The sequence below is a fragment of the Anguilla anguilla genome, chromosome 7 (genome assembly GCF_013347855.1).
Source record: "Anguilla anguilla isolate fAngAng1 chromosome 7, fAngAng1.pri, whole genome shotgun sequence".
Taxonomy (NCBI): domain Eukaryota; kingdom Metazoa; phylum Chordata; class Actinopteri; order Anguilliformes; family Anguillidae; genus Anguilla; species Anguilla anguilla.
The window spans coordinates 54,344,516-54,366,275 of NC_049207.1; the positions used below are offsets into that span (position 1 = coordinate 54,344,516).

At 40.5% G+C, this 21,760-nt stretch overlaps 2 protein-coding genes across 3 annotated transcripts; both read right to left on the reverse strand.

Annotated features, from left to right (window-relative positions):
* LOC118232167 (TNFAIP3-interacting protein 2-like) lies at positions 1 to 5,317 on the reverse strand. The gene is made up of 6 exons (XM_035426845.1): positions 4,560 to 5,317; positions 3,296 to 3,598; positions 2,853 to 2,942; positions 2,167 to 2,424; positions 1,634 to 1,750; positions 1 to 1,517 (listed from the first exon to the last, which is right to left on the reverse strand). Exons 1-6 carry the CDS (start codon positions 4,881 to 4,883, stop codon positions 1,209 to 1,211), a joined length of 1,401 nt encoding a protein of 466 aa, XP_035282736.1. The 5' UTR covers positions 4,884 to 5,317; the 3' UTR covers positions 1 to 1,208.
* A 9,743-nt stretch (positions 5,318 to 15,060) lies between these two features.
* LOC118232169 (inactive protein tyrosine kinase pTKL-like) lies at positions 15,061 to 18,265 on the reverse strand. 2 transcript variants are annotated; one of them, XM_035426849.1, is made up of 6 exons: positions 18,151 to 18,265; positions 17,939 to 18,010; positions 17,816 to 17,845; positions 17,435 to 17,470; positions 16,516 to 16,581; positions 15,061 to 16,032 (listed from the first exon to the last, which is right to left on the reverse strand). In XM_035426849.1, exons 5-6 carry the CDS (start codon positions 16,555 to 16,557, stop codon positions 15,733 to 15,735), a joined length of 342 nt encoding a protein of 113 aa, XP_035282740.1. In that variant the 5' UTR covers positions 16,558 to 16,581; positions 17,435 to 17,470; positions 17,816 to 17,845; positions 17,939 to 18,010; positions 18,151 to 18,265; the 3' UTR covers positions 15,061 to 15,732. The 2 variants fall into 2 exon arrangements, with proteins under 2 accessions (XP_035282740.1, XP_035282739.1); XM_035426848.1 differs by lacking the exons at positions 17,816 to 17,845; positions 17,939 to 18,010; positions 18,151 to 18,265 and having other exon boundaries at positions 17,435 to 17,642.
* Positions 18,266 to 21,760: the final 3,495 nt, after the last annotated feature.

Consider the following 21,760-nt stretch of genomic DNA (forward strand, 5'->3'; position numbering starts at 1 on the left):
AACGTTCAGTAAAAAAATACATTTTTATTGTCACCTGGTGGTACAATGCAAACAGACACAGCAGTATTAAGATCATTGGTGTCATTTACAGGAAGACAAAGTGCAAAGTGAAAAGGTAACCGCAACATAATACTGTCACACATTACACATGATAAATATCAGTCTTTCAGAACATTTCAATGCAAGGCACTTAGGTCCTACTACGTCTGTGCAAGCATACACAACAAGGCAATCAGAACCTGTTAAATACTGGCTGTAGGAAACATAAATTAACATGTAGCTTTACAGACGTAAAAGAGGACACAAAACAGCCACGATCTACACCATAACCATAAAAATAGCACCATCAAGAGATAATTAAGACAAGTTAAGACAGTTTGTACATTTTTTAGAAGGAATAAATACACTCTTCACTTGCAAACCAAATACAGTACGCCAAAATCAGCATGGGTTTTTCTTTAGTCTGCAGAGATACAGAACAGGCACATATGAAGTGTTATAACCTGACATAGGGTACTGCCAGGTTCTGCCTGATGAGTAAGACACACATGACTTAAGCTCTGCTCTGGGGGTACTGCACCAGAGGGCCATCAGCCTGCATTGGTGTTATGCAACATTATTAACCTACGACTAATATGCAGACAAGTCACCTCATTTCATACCAAATAAGGCACTGTTGCTAAGGTTACATGTATGATTTATGTTTTGAGTTGTAAATGGGGAAAAAAAAAAATTTGATAAATTTTTTTTTTGGCTAAACAAAAAAATCTATAAATCTAGAAAGTGTCACAGAAACGATAAAATCCAAAAACAAATAATTCATTATAAATAAATAAATTAAAGAAAAAAAAATTGGCTGAAAACATCCGTGCTTTTTCAATATGACAACAACACACGCTGTACTTTTTTAAAGAAATGTTTTCATGTAAATAAATTAAGTAGGACGGAAATCCCTGAAGCTGGGTAGCTTCAGAAACCTTTGCCCACAGTAAGTTCATATGCAGAACTGCCAGGCCCAAGCCTGGGTTTTTCACAGTGTCTGGGCTTTGGGTGTGTAGTGCTTCACGTCAGAGTTCACATTTCCTGCTTCCGCTTCCTGCATTCCGCTTCCTGTTTCCAGCTTCCGGCTTTGGGACGCTCTCCCGCTCCTGGCTTCCTGTTCCCGCTTCCTGCTTTCCGCTTCCTGCTTCCTGCTCCGCTCTGTCCTGTCACAAGTTGGCGCACTCGGAGCAGTGTTTGAGGAAGGCGGCGATCTGGTCCTCGCCGTACGTCACCAGACACCGCGGGCACTGCAGGTCCGTGCCGGCTCTGCACTCGGTCCGGACGGACCCCGGCACCGGCTGCCCGCTCGCGTGCTTCTTCCCCGGCTGGTCGGCGGGCTTCCTCACCGACGGCTCGGTGACGGCGACGGCGGCGGCGGGGGCGGTGTTGCCGGCGGCGATGGCGTCCGTCTGAGGGCGCGTGGCCTTCCGGCAGCCGGCGTGCACCCTACAGGTGCCCGGCGCGTCTTTCCCGTCCTGCGAAAAGATCCGGAAGCGCGGCGTTAGAACGCATCCCCGACGCCTTCCCGCTGGCCGTGAGAGGACTCGGGGCCGCCCGCTCCGTCCGGGGGGCGGCACGCGTCGGCTCTTACCTGCGCGCGGAGCTGCAGCTTCAGCTGCATCACTTTCTCCTCCAGGTCCTGGATCTTGCTCTGCGCTCGCTCCCGATCCGCACGCTCGCTCTTGAAGTCGTCCACATAGGTGAGCACCTAAATATTACAAAAAACGTTACCATCACCTACAGTACACTAGCCTAAAAAAACATTACCATCACCTACAGTACACTAGCCTAAAAACCACCATCGCCAACATGTCGGTATGTAACTGCATAGGTTTAAGTACACTGAATTTTACAGTCACTAAACCGTGGTTCAGCTTTCCCATCGTAATGCTGTGATTCGCTCCTTAACCTGGAGTCATGGCAACCCTAAGACCTGAGGACAGCCTGGAGAAGCCGAGCTGCATTTAGCCGTAATATCTGAGTGACCACTTTGCGTCCACGGCATCGCCGACGAGGCTCAACTCGTTCTGTCATGTGAGAAAGGAGAGCCGCCGCTTCCTTCTCGTCGAGCTTTGCTCAGCCAGGCACGAGCAGCTGCTCCTCGCGGCCGCACGGCTAACGTACCTGATGCTCCAGCATCTGGATGTGCTCCCCGTCCCTCTTCCTGACGTCCTCCAGCTCCCGTCCTGCCCTGGCGCACTCCGCCATCTTCTCCTCCAGCTGCCGGTTCAGCCTGAGGATCTCCTGCTGCATCATGGGGGGTTCGGCCGGCCCCAGATTCCCCCCCAGCGGGCTCGAGCCCTTCAGCCTCTGGCACAGGCCCTTAACGTACTCCTCCCTGCTCAGGTCATACTTCTGCCACTTAGCGTTGAGGCTCTCCACCTGCAGAGGGGGAGGGGCCAGGATCAGTCACTCCACCCGCACATGCTCACATTCGCGGTTTATTCAGCTACACCATTAGAACCCAGCTTTAGCGGTAATACATAATAGCATTTTCTGAACTGCTGTAGCCCAAGATGTGCATTTGATCTCCGTCCCAACAGAATGGTTCAGAAGCCAGAATGAATTTACTAGTTAACTGCTGTAAATCTACATGCAAGTGTAAATGAGCCTTAAAAGCTTGAGTCCGGTTACAGGCTGATGGTGTTATTTTATGTATTTATTAGCCTTTATTTAACCTGGTCAGTCCCGTTGAAGTCTCTTTTTCAAGAAAGTGGGTCCTTAGCTGGTGAGGAGTGTGACAATAACGGGACAGGAAAAAAAATGTACCTTAAATGGTACAGAACAGATGAGAAAGCTCAATTTCTTACATAAGCCACTCTTTGTTTCAGCACTTTGTTTTCCTCTTGTAGTTTACACATCAGGGAATTCAGATGGGCAGCATTTGCAGACTCTGTACACTGATGGAGAGAAATAAAATGTATTGATTTAACAGTAACAGAGTACATGAGATCATAGTAGAGGAACTTGAACGTGCATTATACTTATCACTGGCAATAACAGCCCACTTCCACACACATTGCATATCACCACATTTTTTTCCTTTTTATTCTTATTTTTTTTAAATTATGTATGCAATTAACTTTTGTCCTTAACTTTTGAAAAATGCTAGTGCTTCAAATTTTCTGTACAAACTAATTTTTGCAGATTTAGTCATATTTAAGGGCAAATGTTGATTGAATCCAGGTGAAAATCCAGTAGCAGAACGAACAGTATCCCTGAGTGTCTGGGGTGCGTTTCGCTGGTCATGTACCTCGCCTGACGGCTGGGGGTGAACATGGCTCTCCTCTGACCCCCCCTCTTGCTTCTTCCCCTCCAGCCTCCTCAGCAACTCCTGGCATACCCCCACCGTGGCCCCCAGCTGGGTCCTCAGCTGCTCGGCCTCCTCAGCCAGTGAGGTGCACAGCACCGCCCTGGTGGCCTGCACACGCTCCTTCTCCGCCAGCGAGCGCTGCAGCTGCTGGATCTCCAGGTCCTTCTGGTGCTGCGGCCAGCGCGTGATCCTGGCGAGCTCCTGGTCCTTCTCGCGCAGCAACTGCTCCAGCTGCGCGATCTCCTTCAACACACACACACACAAAAACCGCGGGTTCAGGCTCGCAGTGTCGAGGAAGCGTTTATTTCGCATAATCGCGAGGGAGGGGGGGGAAGAACCGACAATTGCGCCCACACCGCTCTCCTCCTGCACCGCGCTCAAAATAACACTTGCATTACAAGCCGCCAATTTGGATCAGGTGAGCAGGAGATCACATGGTTGTTTCATTTGTGTTTATTCTTTTTTTAAGTCAGAAGAATGCCACCTCAGGTCACAAATTATCCAGGCACTATCTTGTGCATTCGAAGGATTTACATAAAATGGAATTTTGTCAATTGGCAAATTAATTTGTTAGGTTATTATTGTTTTACTGATGATACGTTTTCAACAATTAATCTGTACGTTTTTGGGTAAATTTAACCCCTGTCCTGACACACGACTGCTTATGCATATTACAGGAAGAAGTAAGAGAAAGAACAGGAACTGGAGCCTGTATATTAGAGTGAAACGGGCTCACTTCTGTAAAGAAATCCCCCTCTGTCTCTGAGCGCGCGTCATACACAGCAGGCCCAATTACGCAATTAGCGTTGGAAAAAGCATATTATCGATAGTTAAATATATTTTTTAACATAACCGCACAGCACAGACACATATCTCTAAACGGAGATCTCAAGAACACGCTTCGTGCTCTTAAATTTGAAGGACATATTTGCCTTTTTTGTGTAATTACAAGTTCAGAAAGAGATGGAGTGCTGCCTCGTGGAATAAATGTACGCACTAGGAATCTATAGAGTAGAGACAGTACTAGAAGACAGCCACGGAGTGGGGCCAGCTTTTGCGGAACATCACAGGTATGGGGTATAGCACATAACGTTGTTTTGGTAAAATCGCAAGTCAACAGACATGAACGTCAGTTCTTAGAAAACAACCACAGGGACGTAGGCTAACGTTATACTGAAGTGCCATCCAGAACAATTGTACTCACTAGTTGGTAAGCCTCCGTTCGTTGAGCAGATTGCGTCTCCACGTCTTTTAATCTCTGTTTATGTTTGGTGATTTCCTGGCACAAATTCTCGAATAAAGATTTCGAGGGCCCAAACACAAGAGGTTCTTCTCCTTCCAAATGAACGGCTGTTTTCTCGTATCGTCCCAGTCTCGATTTGAGGTCCGCAATAGTATTATCCTTCACGCCCATTTGTTGTTTTAGAGAAGCGATTTCCTGACGCGTTTCGTGATAAAAAGTATTTAAAGTAGTATAACTCTGGAGTTTGGCTTTCAGCGTCTCATTTTCCTTCTTGAAGTTTTCCATTGCAAATCGTTTAGGCTGTATCCCCAAAACTAGAACCTTCGCGCTGGCAGCTAGCTGTATTGCCACTGTCCACTATTCCATCAGAATCGGACGTTTTAATTCTTCGTGGGTTTAGTAAACGTTGTAGGTTGCTGTGGGCTCAACAACATAAATCCTCCGACTATCTATTCTAGAAGGTCAACTGCAGGGTGCATTCAATTTCACAATAATTATTCCATCGTTTTCGGGGATTTCCTGGGGACTTCCCCCATATGAATCGGCGTACTTTTCTTGGACTTTTCTTTCTTAACAAGGTTGGGATACTTCAATGAATACTCCTTTTTGCGTTTTTGCTGATTAAAGGCTTACGGTAATGTTTTGAAACATTAAATACACGATCTACCTCTCCTAAACTCGTCGTTTTACCTTCCTTTCCCCCTCTGTCTCTTACTTGAAACAAAGTTTCGTACTTTACGCATGCGCACATCGCTTCCGGCATATTCGCTTGAAAACAATTTCGAAATCCCGTACCAACAAACTGAACTGCCTGTACGAAAGGCTTCTTGCGCATTGTGTCTTGGAAATATTTTGGTCATGCAGTTTAAAAAAAAATCGTTATCCTAGCTACAGTCTTTGCACAACTTTGTATTAATACATTAACATTGTTTGAGCTATTAATAGTTTAACAAAGTGTATTTTACATTAATGTCTCAATCACTTGAACGTTGTATTCACATTGTAAGATTTATGAAAAGCTAGATGTTAGCTGGTAGTAAGAAAATAAACTTCAGTTCAATTAAAAACGATGATGTCTTATTTGCTCCTCCCTGTTAATTTCTTGTGTTTCGACTAATTAATGGCCAATGTGCTGCAGCTGGGTTGGGCTTGCTTTCCAAGACGTGGGAAAATGGGTTTGAATCATTCAGGACTGTACAGTATTGCTTCCTTATCCTGACTTCAGTTTTAGATTTCATTCCTCTCGCGAATCTTGTGTGATTATTTCCCGGCTGTGACTCAGAGGACTGCCGGTCTTATAGCCTAGTAAAACATTACAAAAAACTTTCATAACTTCAAATAGCGTCATAAGTGACTAGAGGCAGAAACAGAAACCCCTGAATGTGCTTCTAGGAAAGCTGTCCCCGAGCCATTTTTGAGTCATGAAGCAAAATGACCTTGTCTCTTTAATTCTCAGGGTAATCTCCCGGCAAAATTAACCAAGGCAGGACAAGTGGCTCAGTTCGCAAGGCGGCCAACGCTTGAACCGAACAGTATACGTATCTCTCTGCATGCATAGGTGCTTGATCTCCTACAACGATAGTTTCTGAGCTGTGATCCTTCTCTACCCGTTACCGTCTCTGCTTTCATATCGCTGTCTGAATAAAACAAATAAAATAAATAAATCGAAGTATTGGCCTTCTTAGACAATTAAGTGTGACTGATCACAGTAGGAACTAAATGCAATGAACAGACATTGCTATCCTGTTATATCACACCAGGACTACATTGTAAAAAAATATCTTACAGTAGAGAACAGGACAAAATGAGTGATGTAAGACAAATACATTGAGAGTGAGTGTATATGAGAGAATTATTCATGTAGAAATAATAATTTTTTTTTGTAAGATAAGCAGTACAATTTATGTCATAATGGGTACACATAGGCTATTACTACCCCATATATTATGGTTCTCTGTTAAGTATTTTGTTTTAGCTTTCAATTTTAGACTTTCAGGACTGTATTATCTCTAATTATGTAACAGAAAATTCTGTCAGGAAAAATATACATCATCTACAGTGCATGTCGTACTGGGTATTACTGTATAAACCAGAACATACAATGCCCTCTTGTGGCTGTTGCAGGTTCATTGTGGTCTGTTTATGATGAATATACTGCTCTAATTTCAGGTTTTTGTATTTACATACACACATGCACTCACTCACACACGCAATACAATTTCGTTTTTTTTGTCTGTGTGTCTTTTAAAAAAATAACTGGGGGTAGTGTTTACAATACTATAAATATCTGTTTTAAAATGTGGTCATCACATATAATGGCTCAAAATTTTGGAAGTTCCTCCCCCATAATGTATAATTGATATAACTATGGCTTCTAAATGACTGAGGAAAGAAGTGCATAGTTCATAGATGTGTAACTATGGATGTAATTTCCATAATATGCTCCAATGCACATATTTAGGTGTTTGTGAAAGAAATGGAACCATATATTAAGCAGTTCAGAGTCATTTATAGAACTGGAAAGTCTCAGTCATACATTTCTTAGTTTACTAAATGCGAATACAAAATGAAAATCATGGAAACACAAATATAAAAAAGGAATATGAATCTCATAATTATGTAACTACAAGTTATAAGAGACTGTATAAAATAAATGTTATAATTATATCTCATTGCTATTGTACAGAATCTATACTATTAAGATGAAGTTGTATAAATAGTTTTTTCTAAGTAAGGTGCATTACTCTTGACATTCATATTACATTCCTTCATGTCAAAAATATTTATTGTCTGAGCATTAATCGCCTGGATATGGTGATTTGTCCATTCTCTCTCCTTTCTCTCCTTCTCCATCCCCATCCTTTTCTCCACTCTCCTCCTCTTCACTTTTTTCTTCACCCTCGCCTCCCTCTTCATCCTCTTCCCTCTCATCCCCGCCCCTTCATTTACGACTACTTTTACTGCCTCTTCATCCCCATAATCTTCATCTTCATCTTCATCCTCCTCCTGTCCTTCATTTCCACCATCCTCTTTTTTCTCACCATCATCATCTTCATCATCCTCCCATTGTTCATCTCCACCATCCTCTTTTCCTCACCATCTTCATCTTCGTCCCTTTCTTCATCACCATCCTCCTCTTTGTTTTCCTCATCATCCCCATCTTCATCCTCATCTTCATCATATTCCCCTCTTTCATCATCATCCTCTTTGTTTTCTTCTTTATCATCCTCCTCTTCTTCCTCATCTCCATCATCTTCTTTTTGTTCCCCACCATCTTTATCTTCATCTTCTTCCCCTCCTTCATCTCCACCTTCCTGTTTTACTTCCTCATACTCTCCCTCTTCATCATCTCCTGCTTCATCTCCACCCTCATCTTTATTTTCTTCTTCATCTTCATCATCATCATCATCATCATCTTTATCATCCTTCCCTCTATCTTCATTTCCCTTCTTGTAATATTCTCCTTCTTCATTTTCATTATATTCATATTCCTCAACCTCTTCTCCTTCTCTGCCCTCTTCATCCTCATTGTCCTCTTCCCCATCTGCTTCTCCATCTTCTTCACCTTCATCAACCTTCCATTCTTCATCACTTGATTCACTGGAATCCCTCTGTAGAAAGATATAAAGAGTTAGCCTCTACTAAGTCCTTACTCAGTCTTATACATTCACATATAAATCATCTCAAAAGTCCACCACTGATCTTCTATATAGTAGTATTGCTGTTTTTTCCTTCTTGCTCTCTAATCAGGGACTGATTTAGACCTGCAACTCCAGGTGAGTGGAAGCTCTGGCCAACCAGGGGCATTAACCAATCAATTAACTCAGGTAGAAAAGGGAACCAGCAGTACTACTGTCTTCGCGGGACATATTTGAGTGGCTGTGTGGTGGAAGTTCAGTCTGTTAAATATCAGAAGTATTCAGGAGCTCATACATTACACTGCAATCGTATGTACAGCATTTACAAGGCTAAAAATAGTTTATAGTGAGATTGTGTAGTGTGTCATAAAAAAAGTAATAGAACCGAAAACCATAAAAACAAGTTACTTCTGAATTGTTGCTCCTCTCTGTGCCATAATTACTCTACAGGAAATAAAAGAGGAACAAACAGTATTAGAGACACACTGGGAGGATCAGGAAGGGAGTGATATGGAACTATGTGTAAATCATCATGGAAACATTTAACTGAAAATGCACTCATAACACTCAGCAGCATACAAGAATGAAAAAAACAGTTAGGGAAATGAATAAACATTTCTATTCATGACAAAGTGATAGATTACCAATCTGTACATTACAAATGCCCATTTCAGTGTTCAGTACCTTTAAAATAAAACTGACTTTGTATTGGATGCCCATGGAATGTATTATGTTTGCAGAATCAATATGGGAAAAGTCGACAGCGTAAAGATTCAAAGCGATGGTGACCCACGTACCTCGCTTTCCTCTGAGCTGTCCGACCTGGTTGCCCATCTCCTATGTACCTTCAACCAATTTAAGCCTATTTGTTAATGATTTAATTGATAAACACTCAAATGATTGATTACTAAGAATATATGCTTTATACGTACTGGTGAAGCAAAGGTTGATGTTAGAAGGCAGATGCAAAACAATGCAAGTTTCATTGTGTTGATCTGCAAGAGAATAAAGCTTTTATGAATCTCCTCCAGGTTTAAAATGAGTGAAAGTCAAAAAGGGCAATATAAATAGTAGTAGTAGTGGTAGTAGTAGTAGTAATAATAATAATAATAATCATAATAATAATAATAATAATTCTATAATAAAATGTAAAAATAATCAGTAAACTTTTAATAAGCTCTTACTTTACCTTTAAAATACCATATGGGCATAAAATAGCTTGCATGATTCTTACCTGGTTGCGCATATAGGTGAAAAGTCTGAAAATAATAATACTTAAAACGAATGCTAAAATACTGTCTCCAAGATCTTTGTTTAATTTTGAATCCCGCGGAACAATAGCAATACCCAAAGGAACAATTTCATTTAAACAGAGCCCACATTTTACGTCACCCGGGTGATTAGTCTGCGTAATTCTGACTGCACCAACAAACGCCCCCACAGGGAAACTATGTAGTTTATAAGAGGGTGGTGTTTATTTTGCGTCTGTACTGTGATGACCTACTTTAAATTAAGCACACCGAAAGGTGTTTAGAGCATTGTTATTGCCAAAGTATTATAATTTCAGATTATTTTAAACCTTTGTGATTGTCAAAAACAAAACCTTTGGCCCAATCAGTTTTTTTTGTGTGTGTGTGTGCATGTGTGTCTTGGAAGAAGGACATTTTAGATAGTTGCATGAGTTTCTGGCAACTTTCTGGCTTTACAGTACTAGGTACAGGGCATTCGGGGCTTCCTGATCTAAATCGAGGAAATCCACTTCTCATGTCTCCAAAGCAACAGGTTAAACCTCCAGAAGTTGTGCTATGTATTTTACCAAATTATTCCTCAGGAAATGTATGTTTGATGTTATTTTCGGTTGGAACCATTTCCTGTCACAGGCAACGTGATGTGCTCAAGGAAAGAAATAATGTGGACGGTATAAAAATGGATATTTATGATTTATGATATTTATAATTATGAGTAAATGCTGTAACAGTAAGCACAGCTTATTAGCTAATTATGAAACGGTGTGGTGTGAAATCATGCCATTCATTTCAATGTTCCCGATTGGTTACTTTGCGCAGCTAACCATTTACACTTTGTTTTACCTAAATATTTGATTTATATCTTCAAAAATTAATTAAAAAAACGTTTTCTGTCCACCATTGGCTCCATGTAAAAAAATAGAATATGTCCACATTATTATATATGACACTTTATTTACTTTTCTTAGCAAACATACAATATTACACATGTATAAAATATTACATTTATCAAAACAGTAGTATCACACAAGCTGGCTTCAAAACCATTCTATTTTTTAAAATGAAATAAAATGAAATAAATGACAAGCAGGGAAAATATGCAACATAAAACAGAGAAGAAATACTTGACTTCTAGCACAACATTCTGAGGACCCCGTCTGGGTCATTTGCTCTCCTGACTACTGCTGTTCTTGTCCGAGCCACTTTCTGAATCTTTAGAGTCGCTGGTCTTGCATGAGTCAGATGAATCACTTGAATCACTTGAATCGCTTGAATCACTTGAGCTGCATGATTCACTCGAACTGCTGGAGTCACTACTTGAACTGGAATCAGTAGAGTCGCTAGAATCACTAGAATCACTCGAGCTACTGGAATCACTTGAGTCGCTAGAATCACTAGAATCACTAGAGCTACTGGAGTCACTTGAGTCACTAGAATCACTAGAGCTACTGGAATCACTTGAGTCACTAGAATCACTAGAGCTACTGGAATCACTTGAGTCACTAGAATCACTAGAGCTACTGGAATCACTTGAGTCACTAGAATCACTAGAATCACTAGAGCTACTGGAATCACTTGAGTCACTAGAATCACTAGAGCTACTGGAGTCACTTGAGTCGCTAGAATCACTCGAGCTACTGGAATCACTTGAGTCGCTAGAATCACTCGAGCTACTGGAATCACTTGAGTCGCTAGAATCACTCGAGCTACTGGAGTCACTTGAGTCGCTAGAATCACTCGAGCTACTGGAGTCACTTGAGTCGCTAGAATCACTCGAGCTACTGGAATCACTTGAGTCGCTTGAATCACTCGAGCTACTGGAGTCACTTGAGTCGCTAGAATCACTGGAATCACTGGAGCTACTGGAATCACTTGAGTCGCTAGAATCACTAGAATCACTAGAGCTACTGGAGTCACTTGAGTCACTAGAATCACTGGAATCACTAGAGCTACTGGAGTCACTTGAGTCACTAGAACCACTTGAATCACTTGAATCACTTGAATCACTGGAACTGCCAGACTTACTGGAATCGGTAGGGCCACTTGACTTTTTGGAGTCACTCTGAGTGCCAGAATCAATTAAGGCATCAACAGCATTGGATGCGCTCAAACTAAAATCGAATGGATCGTCGCCCTGCATACCTTCATCGTTTTCGTCGTCCACCTTCTGTTCAGCGGAAGGGGCAGTGTCACGGTTTGCCGTTTTGTCACCAAGTGCCTCAGGATCAGAAACATCTCCACTGTCTTTAGCTTCGTCTTTCACTTCGCCAGCACTGCGCTTCTGAAGGCGCGTATCTCTCGAAAGCCTAAGACTTTTCACAGGGCTTTCTAAGCTTTCTGCTCCGTGTGTCAGTACGTCCGTGTAAGCTATGGCACTCGCATCATGTTCTATTATAGGGGCCGTTGTGCCATCAAGTACTTCGTCTCCAACAGTGAAGTTTTCGCTGCTAATAGAACTTACGTTGAGTGTATAGTTAGTAATATACGAGGACACAAAGTATTTAATTTCAAAGTGTTCCTCAGAGTAAAAACCGGACTGTTCCTCTGAGCTGCTGCTCGAGCTCTGAGATGAGCTGCTGTTGGACTCTGAGCTGCTTTGAATTCCTCCATCTCCACTCCCTGCTGGTTCTCCAGGTAGGCCCAGGAGCACCAGACTTATTTCACTATTGTTCTGAAACAAAAAGAAGACTTTTATGGCATTCAAGCTGGGATCAGTTTTTTGTGTTGATTATAGATCAATAGTTGAATGATCAATACAGTAACAAAAGTGGCCTGCATTTGTGCATTTGTTCTGCTTATACCTGTGGTGCATTGCTGTAGAAGCCACCATCACCACTACCCTAAAAAAGAAATGCAGAAACAGAGAAACAACTGCAGAATTGGTAATATCTGTATTTTCCATCACATATACACACACACAAACACACACACACACACACACACCCACATTACTGACAACCTCATGAACTTCTCCACTTTCAACCAGCTGCGAGTGGTGCATTTTGCAGATTGATAAAATCTTAGCTTTAGTTTTCAGTCATAACCATTTGTTCTATGCTTTAAAATCTGAATGAAGCAGAGCTGCAAGGCATGTGCATCCCATACTCACTGTGAAAAGGATCTCCTCTTGTGGTATCTGTAATGCAAATTACGCTCGTTACTTTCAGTATATATATCACAAAATGAAGTTCTGTTTTTGACATGACTTTTCAGAATTCAGAAGACACTCTTATCTAGAACAATACAGATTACATTTGCATACATTTGGTTTTTCCCATTGGCTCTGGTTAGGTAGCTTGCACAAGGGTGCAAGAGCTGAGAAACCAATGGGGAAACCAGCCTCCAACCTTAAAGCCATAAACTCAGTTTCCTAGCCATTATACTACACTGCCACATCTACCGTAAAAACATTATTAAACATTGGTACTTACAGGGAGAGCAGACAGTGTTCCTGCTAGACAAAATAGCAGCAATGTTGCTTCCATGACTTCAGGATTTTCTGCAATATATTACACACATTCCTCTCAGCGTTATATAGCACTCAGTGGCCTTGCAGTTATTAATATTTTTTTCAAAGACATTGACAAATATTCTCATGCAATTGTTCCAGTAATTCCAGAAAAAAAAAATATTTCTTGAAATTTCTATAGAATCTGTGTGGGTTTATAGTTCTTTACATGGTATTAACTGGCCTCCTTACCTTTTTGGTGTCCCTTGGAAATGCTGGTATATCCACCTGTGAGGTTGTGGTTTGTGGGTGTGAGGTAAAATCCTGTGGTGAGGTGGCTGTGCTCTGTGGTTGCCTATTTAAACCGACGCAGGCGAGGCCGAAAAAAAATCAAAACACTGCGATGGTAGTGATGTCACAAGGTGTGACCAACTTTCTCCCAAAGTGGTAGCATTACTACACGCCCATTGGGCCTGAAGATATATTTACCTTAAAATACAGCTGTGGCTGACTAATGACACGCACGCCGTCCGCATAATATGGTGCCTTCTCAGAAATTTCTGTTTTGGCCACTTAATGTATACAATTACCTGCGGAGAGAAGTGGGAGGGTGTGTTTACACAGCCTGTTCTCAGGTACACAGCTCAGGTGAGGCAGTGGTTTGGCAGGTGAATGGGTGCACTGATACACAAGCCAACATCCAATTGTGTTTGGGAAATATAACTCCATATTCTAATTGGGAAATGTACAAAAAAACATTAAATGGTTGATTTTCAAAAGTTTTAATGATGGCTGTTTATTATTAAACTATTATTAAACTAGCCAGAGACCTAGACCTCGATGTATGCACTGCTGCATTGCTGTTGCAGGGAGTAAAACAAATAAATAAGTAAATAAATAAATACACCCCAGTACCGTGCTACAGCTGTGGCTTCCTCATTTGTCATTGTCCCTATTATTTAAATCAGTACACTGAAAAAAAAATGCGTCCTTGGATACAAAGTGTAGATTTGTTCTTGTTATTATATGATTTGTGATTTTTTTTTTTTTTCTGCAGAAAAATGACAGATTTCAAAACAAATAGCCCATAAAATGGTTTTAAAAAAGTACAGTCCTTTGTTTTCTGGTGATAAGAATTCATTTGCTTATAATATGAGGTCACAAGATTATTACCAATGTAAAATATCATAAGTGGTGTGTAACATTTCCTTCTTGCAAAATGGTATTTTGGGAATATAGGGTGGCACAGTGACTTTTTTTCCCACACATATCATGAATAAACCATAACATTGCAAGCTGTACAAATATAAATAAACTCAGGTGCGTTTCCCAGCTAATCATAAGATACAGGCTGAATTATGTGTTTGAGGATGCAGGAAGGTTGTACTTGTGGTAAGCCAGAATAAAGCAGTTCATCACTTTCTCTCTCCAGAATCAAATGCTGAAGATTGGGACCATGCAAAGGTCACCTCTGCACTCTGCATTACTAAATTAAAACAATGCTTTTTGAGTTCATTATATTGCACGTATTTTGATACATGACCTCAATCTGCACAAATAGTCAACACTTTCGCATGCACAATAATGTGGAAGATGCTTTAGGGGAGAATTCTTTAAATAAGATAAACAACTTTCCAAAAAAAAAAAAAAAATCCAGAGCTTATCCATACGAGTTTTCTTCAAGTGGATAACCAATAACATCGTCCCCTTAATTGCTTATGTCAGCATAACTGCTAACCATGTTATTTACCCCACCGAGCTGCAGCCAAAGAGATCCATGTAATTCAGCAGCGACTAAATTTAGGAACAGCTAGTGGCAGTTTCTTCGCATGCTCGCTCATACATCCATCTGCATACATTTCAATTAAATTGTGGTGAAATTTTCTGGGCCATTTGCAGTAGTCCACTGGTTTAAATATAGTGGTTTAAATATAAAGAGTGTTGCAGCAGTGACCACAGTTGCTGAATATGATTGGGCGTTCTCAAAGGTGGAAAAAGGATTTTAAAAAATAACAACTTGGTTTAGTTCTAAAATATAAAAGTATGATGTGGCACCAAAGTCCTGCTGAGGTTCTGAACCTAATCCTGGCTGTGCTAATGCTAACTATGGCCACAAGTCACAAGGACTGACACACAGTGAGTCAGAGGGAGAGGGCGGAGCTACATTTATTTGCTCATTTATATACAGTATAGTACATATGTGATGTATAGTACAGCATAATAGTATAGTACAATGATTAGATAACTTAACTTGCGACTCAATAGTTGTGCATTCAGCTCCAGCTGAGTAACAACAGGCAATACAATAAATATTACGAGGCAAGACAATTCAAACAAAACAAAATTGAAAAAAAGAACACTATTCAACAACGTGCAAGAACTTTGTGGGAAATGAGCGAGACATGTCGTCAGATCACAGACATGGCTTCGGAACAGGTTTTAATGTGGAAAAACCTATTAACTGTAGGTGGAACATTGTGGTTTAGGGTGGTAAAAAAAACAAAAAACAAAACAAAAAAAAACAATGTAGAGGCCTTTTATTCATAACCTTGCGGCAACATTGTTTTAAAAAAATGAAATAACTTTAGGCGTACGCTGGTAATAAAAATCATCTGTTAGTGCCATATCATTTTTCGTTTTCTGTAAACGTGTCTGAAGTTTTGATCCTCGGTCTATTAAAGACATGCTGTGCGTGTGCGTGCGTGTGCACGTGTGTGAGCGTGAATGCACGTGCGTGTTTATCGTATCTGTGGCATTCCGTAGGAGGCAATCACCACAAACGAGTTTCCTTCTACGCGTGATCAAGGACCCCCGATTCCGAATTTGCCCTCCCCTTCAGTGGACTCAGTGCTTCTGCAGTCCACCGTGTCCACACCGCCGGCGCACAGGTAGAGGAGCAAGCTCTGTGGCGTCGCCCTCCTGTTGGAGCTGTTGCTTTGAGAGCTGTCGCTGTTCTCTGGGCTGCTCTCCGGGCTGCTCTCTGGGCTGCTCTCCGGGCTGCTCTGTGGGCTGCTCTCCGGGCTGCTCTCCGGGCTGCTCGCCCGGCTGATCGAGCTGTCCTCCGCACTCTTCAGGTTAATCCCGTAGAACCGCATCCATTTCTAAAAGGCAAAAATAAAACGATCGGGTTTGAAGAATGTAATCATGATATAGGTTGTGTGATGGACTGGCGAACTGTACAGAGTGAATTCCTACCTCTTGCACAATGCATGCTGGGATAGGATCCAGCACCTCATGCGAACCCAACCAGGAATAAGCGGATTTAGATAATGGATGCATGAATGAATGGATGATCTAGGTTGCTGTTTTTCCTGTTTTATATACATTATAAAAAACCCTAGTTTTAAATTCCCAGTCGTGTCCCTTGAGTTATCACTAGTACACATTCCTCCAGTGTATTTCACCGACAAAAACATGGCGGCCGCGTGGGCGGGAGGATTTGCTGTGTGGTTAAGCTGAGGAACACCGACCAACATATGGCTGCTCTGCCCCCGGTGGCCATTAATGTCGTGCGTGTAGTTTTGGAGGGAAGAGACTGGGATGCATCCCAGGGTTCTCAGCCATTGTCTAGACTCTTAGCTCACCCTCCGATTGGCCTCCTCGCTGCCCCGGCTGTCGTCTCTCATATCGCCATTCCCGTCAGGATCTCTCTGTTCAGACCAATCGAAACGCAGGCGTCAGAACTGCCTCAGCAGCACAGAGACGAGCCCGCCCAGGAGGCCCGGGTAGCTTAGCCTCAGGATAATGAATTCAAAATGATGCTAAATTGCTGGGACCATGCACCACTTTAGACTGTATTTAGGCGGAAAAAATTATATTTTGCTTTGCCGTATCTTTACCTCTTTCTGCAGAATTAACTACCCAGTGTTCAAATTACCGGGGGAAAAAGTATAGTGCTGCTATGTTACGACCTAAAATATAATTCACAAAATGCATTTGGACGTGGTAGTGCTGTCTTGTTTCTGCTAGTTTTCATGGGCTGCACACAACTGCATGTACTAACAGCACTCACTGTGATTGTGTGCTGTTCAAACACATTTTCAGCACCCCCTAAGTATCTGTCATGGTGCACACACTGTATCCCCCCTCTATTTTGCAATGCAATGGTATATACACAGAAGGACAGGTTCAGTGCTCCGGTCAGTGCAGAGCTGGTTTCTATCGTGCAGTAGTGCTAAAGCAGCTGTCTTGTGATACTGAAGCGGATTGTGTCCCACAGGTCTGCAGTCCAGCAGCAAGGCACTGCACATGCAACTATAAATAATTAACAAACTAGAATTTAAACTTGAACTAGAATTACAGTATAGCATTAATCTCTGTGTATTTTCAGAGGTTTTCAAATGGTATTTTTTACCATCTATACATGCTTTGTTTGAAAAATGACACGCTATATTTTTTTGTGTGAAATATTTTTGTGTAATAATATCACCACACTATTGTCTGGGAAAAATGTAGCATGCAATACTTTACAGTTGGAAGATGAAAGTTTGCTTTGAACATTACCACTTCCAGAATATTGCGTACACTCTCCTCTGATGTCTGTTGAAGGCATAAGAAAATATGGAAAATTACTATAGCAGTAATTACTTTAACAGTAATGTATTTCATGGTTACTAAAAGCTTGTAAACTCTATATCAGATGGTTAATGAAATTTTAAGATCAACTTGTCCTCAGATGTGGTTTCGATTGACTCAGATGTCTGTTTTTGGATTTAAAAAAAACATGCAGTTATCAACATTATTTTGAGTATAGTTAAAATTCTAAATAAGTTCTGTGCTGAGTCAGAACAGTCGGCTGAGCATTGCTGAGTATTAAAGGTGATCTAAAAATATGGATAAAGGTTCATGCATTGAATCACATCTGATATATTTCATTGATATTACCGTATCTTCAGATGTATTTTCTGAAGAGCTCTGTGGGAAAAAATTCCTTTATTTAGTAAAAATGTAAGTCTCTTAATAATGTTATTTATTGTACTTGTGTTCATAGGTTTTTCCTGTACCTACATCAGGCTCAGACTCGACACTTTCAGAGCTCTCAGACGAAGAGGAATTTGGTACTGGAGCTGGGGTCTGCAACTGACAGTAAATTAATACATACTAATGAATATATGAGTGTGAATTTCCACAAATCTTCCAATGCTTTTGTCAATTTCAACAATAATTGTCCCAAAATAAATCCCAGAAACTGGCTCATTTCCTCAGCTGAAATTACTCACAGTGTTCGTCTGTGGGGCTGGCTCATCCAGTCGGACAATCTGCGCAAACGAACGAAGAAGCAAAAAAAATCAATTAACCATTCAACGTGAAAAGCTGTTTTGAATGCACGCGGCATTTCAGTAACATAACATGTTGTTTGAAATTGTTATGTCTTCAACAGGCTTGTCTTACTCAGTCTGATTGGTTTCAGGTTTCAGGTGTGCATACGTGGGTGTGGCCAATCAGCTGTGATTGCCGATCAGAAAAAGCTGGCGGGTGCCTTATAAACGAACCTGTTCTGCATCTTCTGTGCGTTTGAATGGGGTTTTTAAAATGAGCTAGAAACTGTCAAAAATGTCTATTTTTACTTATCAGCAAACTCAAACAAAAATATTTTAATGAAATATTGATTGACTTTCATTATCAGTAACTATCCTGTCATAAATAGACTCTAAATAAATAATGGACTCTAGAATCTTTAACATCTAAGTAATCATTTAGTAATCATCAAAAAATACTAATTCACCTTATTTTCAGAAACATTGTCTCCAACCAATGTAGCATTGACAATCTTGATAGACATAATAAAGTAAAAAAAAAAAATCACAATCAGTTTATACAGCAGAATTATATAAATATATAGAATAATGACAAGAGCAACAATAGAAACATTCATAAATGAATGGACCTACATACATGAATGTTCTGCACCTCTACTGCCAACAGTATTACAGCAGGAAAGAGATATCTATTTTCCCAAACAAATGAGTAGTGTGGTGTGGGTACTAATCATACGGACAATGCAATTCAGAAACCTATAATGAAGGGATGAGATGTGAGCTTATTCTTCTTTTTTATCACTTTCTTCCTCCAAAAGCAGAAGGCTATCCATTTTCCAGTAAAAGTAAAGAAATGTGCAACAAACATAAGTATTTAGACAATACACGTGACAAAATAATATTGATGTACTCACTGAGTTCGCCTCTGTTGTAATTTCACTGAAGATATTGTTTTGAAAAATCTGCTCAGTAATACAAGGAACCAAATAGGAAAACATTTTTTTTACATATTACTTTTTTCTCATATATCTCTCTCTCTATTTATATATTCATTAATTTTATTATCATCATTTTTTTTCTTAATTGAGAAAACCTACCGGGTTAGAAAAGACTGCTCCTAACAGGCACACAACGACAAGCATCACCTTCATCCTAATGAAAGAAATCAGTTTTCTCTGCTGTTACCAGATCCGGTGAAAACAGGTTTTAAAATTAAGTTTCAAAATGGTTGCCAGCATGACACCTAACTACCTTCAGCAAAAAAGTATACTAATCCTTACCTTTTCCCGCTCATATTCAAGATCCCAGTGAAAACCTTTCAGTTGTAATCTTGGTCTCCCAACAGGCCTTGCTACTGAAATAAAAATCCAAGTGAAGCTTCCTCTGCACGCGTAACAGTTGCGATAGCTGAGGCTAGGTTTATATGTGGAGTATTCAGCTTCCACTTGTTTATCAGCTGGAAGCCATGGTGTGAATCATGACCCCTGACCTCCCTCCGCTTCCCCTCTGTCATAGGAGAGAGAGCTCTGTTCTCAACAGCCTGGTGGTCTGAGGATGCCTTCCCCAATTCCCCTCGGCCCCCGGCTGCGTTAGCAAAGCGCTCTAATTTTAAACGATTGCTACATGATGTACGGCCACATGAGGCATGTGGATTTATGTGTTTGTTTGTTATGCTTTTTTGACTTCTGGGACAAAAAAAGAAAAAAAAGCACTTGTTCTCTTTGCAAACGAGTGCGCAATGAATGTGTATGTTTATCAAATTGTTTACGTGGTTCCTATTATTGGGTAGAAGGAATCCATAACATTATTATATATTTTTTATTCCGTGTCATTTGTTATTCTATAGATCACTTCACTTCTGGTCAGTTCTATAGATAACATATTAGTCCATGATACAGAGACCCTTGACCCCTGTTCTGACTGTGACCATTAGTTCTGCTGGTTAATGTAAAATTTGCCAGGGAGGGAGAAATTCAGCTGGCAGGATACACTGTACCTCATCTTGTGAAGCCAGCGCTCCTCTGGGAATGAACAGGCACCATGTATGGTGTGCGCTATTAATGAGTTTCAGTACAAGTTTAAATGGACAAGAGGCAGCCCGTGGTGAGTGGGATATATTTGTATGAATACCATGTAAGTGAATACATGATGAGTAAACTGAAGTTTAAATATTATCTGTGACCTCTGTCAATATTCATTTAACCTTTGCATGACATGAAAACTTGTGTATAAATGGTTAAGTGAGATGCCAGAAAGCAATCACAATTGGGTAGCTCATGCCACCTTGTGACTGAAAAGCATTCTGGGACCAATGTATTTATGCTACGCTCAGTCAAACATAGAAATAAAAACATCCACACCCAGAGGAAAGATTTTGGGTTACCATTAAAATAGAAATACAAAAAAGTCAAGTTTGTGCAACTTGGCTTACAAATAAATACAACTATTCTCAAATGTGTCACCACCTTTTTCCTTTGCACTAGGAAATGCCCTGATTCTTTGCGACTTGTTTGTTTCTGTGTGTTTCCATCGTAATAGAGGAAGGAGTGGGAGGAGCTTCATGTCCTATGAGGATAAAATTTCACAATAATTCCCCATGCTGTCAAGCAGACAGCCACCCCTAGCTCCCTTCCCCGGTCACTTCCTCACTTGATAATTATTTATGTATGTGGCTTTTAGGCTATAATTTGTTGGATGCAGCTTGTTTTCGAGTGCTATATTTGTTGTTGCAGTTATTGTTGTCGTGGTTTATGTAGAAACTGACCTTATGAGTGACAAGGCAAAATTAAATATGTAGGAACATATTTGCCATCCTATTGGTGGCCCAATACAAAAAATGTTTTTGCGGCCCCAAAGTGTTCAAATGGTAGAAGTACCACATTGGTACAGTGGAGTATATACAAGAACAATAAGGCCTGGATTCAATTAACATTTGTCCTACATTTTTGCTCAAAATGGTATGCAAATATCCATTTGTATTCTTCAGAGAGACTTGAAGGAGTTCATGCTCAGCAAATTATTGAAAAAAGGGATGCACTGGAGAGTCATTCTTGAATTTATTTGCCAGTCATTGATAAATGTTGTTTGAATACAAGCCTTAGTCCCAGATGGGATTCATAAGCTAATGTTGGTAGGCAGCCATTTCTTACAACCAATTACTTTCAAAGAATCTCCATTAATACAAAATTAACAAGATATATTATCGTGCAGGTACAAATATTGACGGTAAAAAGTAACAAAAGTAAGTTTATTCATATCTGTATTATACATTGGACATGTGTGCATTAGCTATGTCACAGAAATGAAACTTGAACTGTCTGTAGCCTACATTTAAAATGCACAGTTGGTTTTGGTATTGAGGTATTGTCATATAAGAGATTGCACATTCCAAACACCATGAGAATACCATCATGTGTCAGGTGTTCAACTTGATTACATTTTAATTATAGGTAACAAATTCAACAAAGTGCACAATTTTAATACTTACACAACACTATGAACAGAGTAATTTAAATGGGTATAACATACTTATTCACAGTTACAAACAAACAGCCCAGCACCTGGACTGAAT